Source organism: Monodon monoceros, unplaced genomic scaffold (assembly GCF_005190385.1).
Source record: "Monodon monoceros isolate NGI ecotype Baffin Bay Population unplaced genomic scaffold, NGI_Narwhal_1 Super_Scaffold_18, whole genome shotgun sequence".
Lineage (NCBI taxonomy): Eukaryota > Metazoa > Chordata > Mammalia > Artiodactyla > Monodontidae > Monodon > Monodon monoceros.
Genome location: NW_021703774.1, coordinates 47,456,493 through 47,466,915, shown reverse-complemented (window position 1 = coordinate 47,466,915; position 10,423 = coordinate 47,456,493). Strand labels below are relative to the sequence as shown.

Genomic DNA, 10,423 nt, shown 5'->3' with positions numbered 1-10,423 from the left:
AGAAAATTCCGCAACACTCTTCCCCTATATTTTTACCTTGACACAAAATAAAATTATGACATCATGATGGGAATACAGGACTTCTCTATTTGTATTTTTAGAACTTGTTAGATTTTTCCAAGGATGGACTGGTCAGTCCTCGTGTTGAAGAAAAATCATTGTGGAGAACGTGTACCACCTTTCATTGTAACTGATGTGACAACAGTGTTGGTTCTAGAATCTAGAGGACAAAGTGATAGATGCTAGCTTTAGTGGAGAACCAAAAACTTTGTACGTAGGCACAAAGCCTTGATAAGCAGTCAGAAACTTTGGAACTTTTAGAACCCTCTTTTTCTTTCTTCGGTGTTAAAATTGACAGGTGCTAAAGAGTGTATGTGACTCTAGAAGGCAAGGGATTTATCCAAAATTAATATCTGCTAAATATCTTGTAGTAACACTATTTGTTATCCAAGGGTATCCTTTGCCACGTTTTGCCATCATCTCCATTTCTATCGGGTTGCCCCGGAGCCTACGGGAGTGTGACGCCTTGCAAACGGTGGCGGGGGAGGGAGGAGTGTTGATCAGGGAAGGATCAGGACTTTATTGCAGAGCAAAGTCCACCACCATACTCGGATGAAAGTTCGAATGGTTTAGTTCGCTTTGGTTCCGGCAAGTAGCACACAGGCCAGCAAGTTTAAGTACAAACAACACCGTGGCCATCCAGGCCCCCGCCGCTCGCAGCACTGACCCCGACCCGCCGGTCAGCGTCGCGCGCGTCGCCCCCTTTAAGAGCCTGCTCCGCGGGACCAACGTTCGAATGGCCCTGGTGCCCCTCCTCGGTCTCCGATTGGCCGCGCGAGGCGCACGAGGGCGCGCCGATCGGCCCCGGAACGGTTGGCGGCCCTTCGCTATTGGCTGTCGGGAGGCCTTTATAAGGCGCCCGGAGGCCGGACTGCTCTCAGTTAGCGACCCGACCCCAACCTGGCTGCCAAGCTAAGGTGGGGAGGGCGCAAGAGCCTGCGAGCGCGTCGCCGGAGCCGTTTCTATTCGGAGTCTTCAGAGATCCAGGTTCCACCCCCGGGGCGGACTCGTTGACGCCTATCGTTCCCGTCTCAGCTTCGGAAGGTGGGTCGGGGCTCACTCCCTCACCTCCGCGCCAGCCCTGGGAAGGCGAGGCAGGATGGAGTTCAAACTGGAGGCTCACCGCATCGTCAGCATCTCCCTGGGCAAAATCTACAACTCGCGGGCCCAGCGCGGCGGTATCAAGCTGCACAAGAACCTCCTGGTCTCGTTGGTGCTCCGCAGCGCCCGCCAGGTCTACCTGAGCGACCCGTGCCCCGGACTCTACCTGGCCGGTCACCCGGGGGCCCCGGCGCTGCCGCAGCAGCCTGGGGAGTCGGTGGCCGGGCCACCCGCGTGCTGGGGGGAGCCACCTCCGCCGGCCGCCTGTGCCGCCTGGCCGGAGCCCGAACCCCAGCTGGAGCTCCCTGCCGTCCTAGAAGTGCCACGGGCGGGTGACGCGGAGCCCGCAGCCCCGGTGACGGGCGCCGGGGACACTCTTCAGGGCGGAGAGGCGGAGGCGGCGGAAGCTGCCTGGCGCCGCGTGGAGGGACCGCGAGAGACGGCGGTCGGAGGAGCCTGGGTTCCCGCCGGAGGCTCAGACGTCTTCCCCCAGGGGCCTGGGGCAGCGCGCCGTCCCTGGGGCTGCCCCCCGGGGGACGAGGACAAGATGAACGCATCTCCCCGCGTGGACGGCTGCCGCGCGCCTAGCTCCGCCGGGCCCGAGCCCCCCGTGCCGCCCCCCGTCTGCCCCAGGAAGCGCGGCGCGGAGGGCGTGGGCGGCGGCCCCGCGGACCGCCCGGCGCCCGGCTCGACCCCGCTCAAGAAACCCCGCCGGAACTCAGAAGAGCAGTCGGGCGGGGCGGCGGCGGCGGCCGCGCAGGAGGAGGAGGAGATGGAGACCGGTAACGTGGCTAACCTCATTAGCATCTTCGGTTCCAGCTTCTCGGGACTCTTACGGAAAAGCCCCGGGGGCGGCCGGGAGGAAGCGGAGGGAGAGGAGAGCGGTCCGGAAGCCGCCGAGCCCGGGCAGATCTGCTGCGACAAGCCGGTGCTGAGAGACATCAACCCTTGGAGCACTGCCATCGTGGCCTTCTGAGCCCTCGGGTCCCCGAGCGGGAAGGAGATTGAGCAGCGGGCGTCCCGACGTGAGGGCTGGGCCTCTCCGGCTGCGAGGACGCCCCAGAGGCCGTCGGCGCCGAGCGCGAGGAGGAGACCGGGTGCCGCCGGGCGGCACCGACTGCCCTCGGGCTTGGCGGCCGGCTGTGCGGAGCCTCTCGGGTCTCCTCTTGAGACTGGGCAGTGTGAGGCGTGTCGGAGGAGCACGATCGTGGACTTCTGTGTTTGTGTCTGTTAGTTTGTCTCGTTGAATTAAGACTATTTTGTCTTTCTGGAGTGCATCCCCCCTTCCCCTGGGCTTGCGAGGTTGGGGGCAGACAGGGACTTTCCGCCGCCGGCAGCACCGAGAAGGAAGCGGCGAGAAAGGCCGGGCCCGGGGAGTTCCCCGTTCGCTGTCGGGGGAGGAAGGGACTTTACACAGACCCCTCACGTGAAGCTAGAGCCGCACCGGGGCCAGGAGCGGCGTTTCCTCACAGGATTTCCTCAGACTAGAGGGATTTCGTCTGGACTAGGGGCTTGTGGTATTTCTCTCCCTCCCCACCTTTCTCTCTCCCTGAAGAAACGTTTATACCCTGTGATCACTCTGGGAAAGGGGAGCGTTAGCGGCCCTTGTCTTCCCCACAGGGAAAATGCTTGATGAACTTCACGGCAGACTTCAAGCTTGGAAATACGGAGTTTATAGAGAAAAGATTTATTTTTTAAAAGCTCTAGATCAGACCTACTACACAGTGCTTTTAAAAACTGTTTAAGGAAACAAAGTTTACAGACAGAAGCCCTAAGTGGAAAGACCTTATGGGTTTGTAGATAGTGACTCCAGTCTTTGTTGTATAAAGGTTGGGGGAGCTGACAAGGTTTTTGTACAGTATTTTCTCCTTCGTCGTTTTGATTTTTGTATAAAAATGTAACTACGTGTCTAACACGTATTAAATATTTTGAAGCAACTTCACCGCCTCCTTGTCTGTAATCACCTGTCTGGGTTGGGAGGGAGGAAAGTGGGAGGAGGGGAACTATGGTCCACGTGGAAAATTGAAGGTGTGGTTCTTAATATCAGTGGTTCACAGACTGGGGACATTGTTTGCTGGCTTCACTAAGTATCAAGAGAGACACGTTTAATTTCTCCTCCACATCAAGAGGAGTGCTCTTAGATACTAGTATCAGTGGTATGCCAGTTTCTTGAAACCTGCCACTGCAACTGCCTTTCCTAAAGTCTAGGCAATTTGAGTTTTTACAGCCCAGTCTTACGGTGTCTAATATTAAATAACTTAAGTGCCAACTTCTGAAGCCCTTCCCATCCACGGAAGTGTTTTTCACTTAAAATTTTTAGTTTCCTGTTAGGTCACATGGGTCATCTTTCAACTTTGTTACTGAAAAAAAACTGACATATGAAGGAAGCTGATGAGACTGACATGCCCAGCTGATCAGGGCTACCTCTGCATTCCAGTGGATGTCAGGATGGAATTTTCAGTGCTTTAAAAAAATTTTTTTAAATTATATTTGTAGAAAGTAAATGCGTCAGTGAAAGGAAATAGCTTGTGTCAAGCTAGATAAGGCCAGTAGGCCAAGGAGGGCTAGACAAATTTATTTAGCAAAACCTGATTTGCTTTTGTCACCCAAAGGGTGACATCAGTGTTTGGGCCATGGCAAACACTTCGATGATGACAGCCAAGTCATCTATTTTTTTTTTTTAAATACAATTACTGCATTTAAGAGCTTTTTGTCTAAGGCAAAATGGTCAGTATTTTGAAAGGTATTCAATTATCTGTCTCAGAAGCAAATCAGAGAATGGTGTCTTAAAATACGGTTGATAGCACTTTAAAAGACGGAATTGTTCTAAAACATCTTATGAATAAATTGGGTGTTTTTGAGATGGGAGAAATTGAGTAAACATTAGACAAAGCTTTAAGAAAGGGTAATTTCCTTTGGGCAGAAGGAGCATATGAATGGTGCTTTGCCCTCCCTAAAATCCTGACGGTATGAACTTCTGTCATAGCGGAGTAGGCCTGTGTTTTGACATTTTTGCAAATTTATTAGTGATTCATTAAGGAACTTTCTACGTTATGCTTCATCACCATAAATAATATATTCATAGAATTAAACATTCCCTAATCAGAGTCTTGTTAAAATTAGTTTGTTTTTCTTTCAGAGACTAGTTCTGTTATAGCCACAAGAGATCTGTTGCATGCTGGCTGCCTAAACTGAAGATGTCCAGGGCCTTAATTCTGCAAACATTTCCTGTTGCTAGAAAGTAATGATTATGCTTGAACAGCTGTCTCAGTGCACTTTTATATTTGAAAGAGGGTAACATTCGGTGTGTTTGAGTTGATGTGTTTTGGTTGAGATGAAAATCCCCATTGATCCTTGTTTTCACATTAAGGTGAACCATGGGACCATGTGTCTGCTTAATTTAGAGAAGGTAAATGGACATATTTGATAGTTAGGGAAATACAGCTTTGTAGGAAATCAGTAAAGATCATTATCTGTTTGATTGTAGAAGCAGTATGTGTCATGGTTAGAGCTGGGACCTGGAGCCAGACTTTCTGGGTTCGTATCTTGGCTCTGCCCCTTATTAGCTGAGGGACCCTGGACAACTTACTTCATCTCTCTGTGCCTCAGTTTTTTCGGATATGAAGTTGAGATAATTGTGCCTACCTCATAGAGTTGTGAAAATTAATGTTAATGCCCTAACGTTTTTAGAAAAGTACCTCATACATAGTATAGTAAGCGTGCAATTGTTAGTTGTCAATGTATAAGTTCTATGTATAACTCGGATCTATTATGGTCAAAGAACTGTGTATATTTGTAAGAAAGGAGGGGAAAGGAGAGTCTGTTTTTAAATTCTATCTGTGAATTCTGGGTTCTTTTATTCTTGTTTTCCTCTGGACACTTGGCAGTGCACAAAGCTTAGAATAGTTTTGCTGTTCTCTATGCCTCACACCAACCCTGTGACTTTCCTGATTGTCTCAAACAACTATTTTCAGGGAGGAGTAAGCTGGAGTGAAAACTCTCAAGGAACAAAGATCTTGTTGACACACAAATGCTTTCTGTGGATGAGTAGAGAAAAAAATAGTCCACAGAGTTATTTTTAGCCTGAATTACTTGAGCATAGAATGTTTCTTAAGCCTGTTAATTGATAGGTCCTGGAAAAGAGCCTTCCTGGTGCCAGGATGGGGTTATCAGATTCAGTGTGACTAGAAACGAACCATAGTTTTAGTACCTAACCACTTCTTGACAACTCTGGGCGGGAGTTTTTTGATCAATTTAACCTTAGGTCTGGTCTGGGAAAAAATTTTCTTCCAGGTGTTTAAAGTGCTTTTTGACAAGTACTACAGGAAGATCACATCAATAGTGAATAAAGTTGATAAGTTTTAGTACAATACTTCTCAACTGTGTCTCTTTAAGCCTGTCTTCCTTCTCAGAAACCACTGATTGTATTTGGGGAAAGGAACTAATGATAGAAAGCTGGAAAGCTTGAACTGCCCCTTCGGAGTGACTGGCTTTGCTTTAAGGCACCTAACGGGGTAATAATAACTCTTGCGTTCCTACCATTCACTGCTGATTAGATTTTGGGATGAGAAGTGGAAGGGAATGGGCCATCTAACAACTTTAGTAGAATGCATCTCAGAATAAAGATAGAGTAAATATCGGGAACAGACTTCATGATGACAAAGCTCTATTTTATCACTTCAACTTGCTAGGCATAACAACTCAGCTTAGAGCCTGTGAGATGGGGTCGAAAGGCTAATACCCACTGTGACATGCAGTCTGATGGACGTTTACTTCCTTATACTTTTTTAAAGTAGAGTTAGTTCAGTTCACTGAATAACCAAAGAACTTCTGATCTCTTGCCCTAAATATTTTATTCTTGTCCTATTTGTGAATTTTTTTATTCTCCTAGGCTTGCTTTTATCCCAGCAGTTCCTGAAAGAAGACGAGAATGAAAAGAAACACTAATCTAACCCTCCCGTGACTATGAAAGAAGCCTTTCCGATTAGGTACAAAACTCTGGTGGGGAGTGAGGTCTGCTTCCCAGGATTCCTGGCACTCTTTCCAGTAATGAGCAGTTTGTCTCTCAGCCTTTGAACCATTGTTCAAATTTAAAATTCTACCCAGTGGAAAGCCTTGGGAGGAAAAATAGAGTAGAAGCAGAGTTGATGTTAGGAATCATTGTGATCTTAACTCATGGCCCTAGGAGTTTTTCAGTAACAATTCTTGAGGGTACACTAGAGAAGAGAATATGTAAGAACAAAAAGTGTAAAAGGATACGCACATCTAGCAGAATGCCCCCTTCCTGATCCAAGCACAGTTTTCCCCAGTGCCTACCACCACCCGTGCCCCAAGTGGGAATGAGGGTTTTAAAAATAAAATCTCTGTCTAGCTATTGCTCATTCCCAGAGGAATATAGCCCGATTGGGATGTTGCTGGACTGTATCCTGCGGTTTATCTCAGACGTTTGGAATTCTACAAGCAGGGAGGGAGAAGCCTCCAGGGACTGGATTCCTGACAGGGCCTCTCCCTCTCCCCACTCTGCTGATCAGAAGCAGTTTCCACTGCTGGGTGCTGCCCGCTTTAGGGCAGGTGAGAAAGAGTCTTGGCTGTCAGCTTTGGGGAGCTGCAGAAAGAAGGGCTGGTCCTGGTCATCACCACCGAGCCTCTCCAGTAGCAATTCTCTTAGGAGACTGTTATAAAATAGGCCTGTTGATATTTGTTGGTAGATCTACTTATTTTATATAATCAAGTGTTCTGGGACCTGGTCACACGAAGTCTCTGTGTCATAAGCCACATCCCTAACTTACAGGATGAAGGTGAGATGCAGCGTCCCTTTTTCGCCCCTTCTAGGCACCAAGTCAGCCCTGATCCCAGCCCTCTGCTTTCTCCCTGGGCTTTGAGGACTGGGCTTCTGTCAGGCTGCTCCAGCCCAATCATTCCCCTAGATGCCAAGGCAAGGCTCCTTTCAGTTTTTCTAGCACTCAGAGCTGTGCCAAAGCTATGTGCTCCCACCTGCTTGCTCTTCAACTCATTTGACCTCTCAAGTCTTGGGGCAGGGCAGCTGCTGGCAACTTGCTTTCTCTGAGGTAAAAAACCATTCTGTTCCCTCTGCTCAAAGCACTGAAGTTGTCTCTGAGGGCAGGATTTCCTTAGGCTACTCCCCACACTTGATGCCTTTCCTGAATCCAGGACACCACCCATTAAGAGTCTTTCTCCAAATTGATCCACAAGTGCATGGCTCTTTCCATCTAGCCAGTCACAGTATCATCCTGCCCTTTGTGGCACAGATACTTTCTTCAGTGCTGGAGTTTTGTTTTTCTGTCTCTGCTGGGTCTTTCTAAGATTCCCCTCCCTCCATCCTCTTCCTAGGGCACTCACATTTATCGTTTGCCTGGGGAAGGGTCTGAGGCACAGGGAAGAGCTGGGATTGGGAATGCTACCACCAGCTACGAAGGAGCAGAGTTGGATTTCTTGAACTTGAGACTTGCAGTCTCCAGAGACTCTGCCCCCCAGGGATCAAGCCACAGCTGTGATTGCTGGTGGTCCAACCCTGGTGCCTCACCAGATCCCAGATTCCAGCATAATAGCAGGGGGTGGGTATGGGAGTATCCATCTTAGAAACAGGAGCAGCCACTGAAAGCCGGCTTGGCTTGGACCAGATGGGGGAAAGGAGAGGCAAAGTCAGTGTAGCCCAAATGTGGGCTACACAGATCCCCCTTGCCTTTGCTGGAACTCCCAGTGCTGCCTTCTAGAACAGAAAATGGATCCCCAGGCCTCCTCTAATGGAGAAGTCCCAAAGTGCTTCTTTGCTTTGTTTTTCCTCTCTAGGCTTTGATTGATTAATAGAAACTTTTTACAGTGAGTTAACAGAAGTGGGAGTGGGGAATAGTTACAACCCACTGGAATCATGCAACAGAGGTGATGGGCAGCAAGTGAGCTGGAGATCATGAAGAGAGACTGTGGGGTGGGAACAGTCATGGATGGGGGGGGATCGCCGTGGAGTCACGTTCTCCAGGGCAGGAGCGCCCCTCCCACTTTCTTCCCCCTGGCTTTTCTCAAGCTGCACCAGAACCTCCTGTTTTCTTCAGACAATTTCCAAGTTTTTATTTTTGGTTTGGAAAAGGGTGAAAGCACCTTGACATCTGCATTTATAAGCACGAGCCTTTCTCTCTCTCTCTCTCTCTCTCTCTCTAACTGTGTGACCTACTTTAGAGACTGGAGTTGCTTTTATTTTTATGGTCATGGGAGAAATCCCTGAACCCAAAGATTCAGTTTCAGAAGCTGAACTTAGAGTACATGGGCCGCTATGCTGAGGTCGTTATTACTCTGTGATTTCTGTGGTTTTCTCCCTACACTTCACTCACTCCCTCTTCAGAATGTCTTTTAAAAGGTGCTCCTAGTCTGCACTGCTGAGAGCAGCTGTAAAGATGCAGTGTGTGGACGATTCCAGCGCGTGGGCCGGCACAGCTGTCTGCTTCTCAACCCTTTAGTCACCTCAGCATGAGGTATCTGGCCTCCTAACATGGAGTTTGCCGCTCCTTAAGGCTCCTGAGCTCCTCTGTGAGGAGGGGAGGGTCTCCTACGGATCAGTCAGGAAAGAGGAAACAAGGTTCAGAGAGTGAGTGGGGCATCTTGCCTGGGCAGGTGAGAACCCAAGCAGAGGCAGTGTTGGAATTCCCCCTGGACTGGGATCCCTCTGAGCCAGGGACTTGTAGGCCAGGATCTGAAAATGTGACTCACTACTTGGAGAGTCATTCATCTTTCCTGGTTTCTATCTGTAGTTAAAAAAAAAAAAAAGTATCCACTTGCCTCACGATTGTGATTTGAAGATAAATTAGTGTTTGTAAAGCAAAGCCGGAAGATATAAACAACTCAGCCCTGGGTTCCATCAATTAAGTATTTACAGGAACACCCAGAAGGAACTCATCAGTAGGGAATACAAAGATGCAAACAACTGGATCCTGGCCCTCAAGTTGGGTTACATTCCAGATGAGATGCATAAACAACACAGAACCCCCCCAGAAAATCTGACCATAGGTGAGTGTGATCTAGCCCCTTGCTCCTCAAAGTATGGTCCTTGGACCAGCAGCATGGGTCATTTGGGAGTCTACCAGAAATGCAAAATCTCAGGCCCCACCCCAGACCTACTGGATCTGCATTTAACAAGATCCCCAGGTGATCTGCATGACACATCAAGTAAAAAGCAGTTATTTCCACTGATGGGGGTGGTGGTGGCAGGGGGTCAGGTGGTGTGTAGCTTGAACTTCTCACCTTGAGGTCACTCAAGCCTGGCTCCCTCTGGCCGTTCCTTTCCTCATACACTGCCTCCTGCCATGTGGGACTAGCTGCAGGCTTCTGTGCCTTTTCATATGCTGCTCTCCAGGGGGAGCATAGCCGAGTTTAGGGATGATCCTTAAAGCTGACAGCATAAAGAAACTCTGCAGGCAAGAGAGAAGGGCAGAAGCTAAGGACCTAGTGAAGGGGAAGCATGAAGTTAGGGGCTGGAGTAGGAAGAAGGCTCTGTCAGCAGGATCAGTTTGTGGAAAGGTGGGAATCAGGCTTCTACACAGGGAGATGGGCAACATACAAGTCACGGAAAACAGGAACATTGAACTAAACATGGTCACTGGTGAATTTTGAGAGAGATTCAGGTAGAAGATGGAAGAGAAAACTTGATCATGAAGGGAGTGGAAGGAAGGATGTGGAGGCTCCGGCTGTAGCTTCCCCCCCCCCCCACCAAAATTTGGCGTAAGAGGCGAAAGAGCACCAGGATGATAGCTAGGGAGGATGCGGCGTCAATTGAAAGGGCCTGTTGAGGTGAATGGGGTTTGAATATATAAACTACTAAGTAAGTGTCTCTTATCAGAAGGAATAAACAACTTTCTTTTCCTTCTCCTGTCAAATAAAAGGAGACTGGAGTCGCTAATAAATCACTCCAGGGACCTTGTTAGGATCAGTCGCCTGCATTTCCTGCCTCACTCTGAGCCCAAGAAGACTCTTGCAGCTTCAACCCCAGCCTACCAGATGGCAAGGCAACAATGTGCAAGAGGATCCCGGAGGATAAAGGATCGCTCCCCCAAACCCCAGCACCTGCCAGCTACTACTCTAAAGATGTATATTTCTAATGCTTCGTCCTCTTTATATTTTCGGAGTTTAAAACATCAGAACGCAGGCATGTGCTCTGAGGAAAGCAGGCTTGGGGGTTTTGTCAGCAGAAAACACACACACACACACACACACACACACACACACACACACACACACACACACACACACACAC

The 10,423-nt window shown here is 49.0% G+C and overlaps 1 protein-coding gene across 1 annotated transcript; it reads left to right on the top strand.

Moving 5' to 3' along the window:
• Nucleotides 1–258: 258 nt before the first annotated feature.
• On the top strand, nt 259–3,098 carry IER5 (immediate early response 5). Its single transcript, XM_029226737.1, has one exon. The coding sequence runs from the start codon at nt 1,160–1,162 to the stop codon at nt 2,135–2,137; it is 978 nt and encodes a 325-aa protein (XP_029082570.1). The 5' UTR covers nt 259–1,159; the 3' UTR covers nt 2,138–3,098.
• The last annotated feature ends 7,325 nt before the right edge of the window (nt 3,099–10,423 follow it).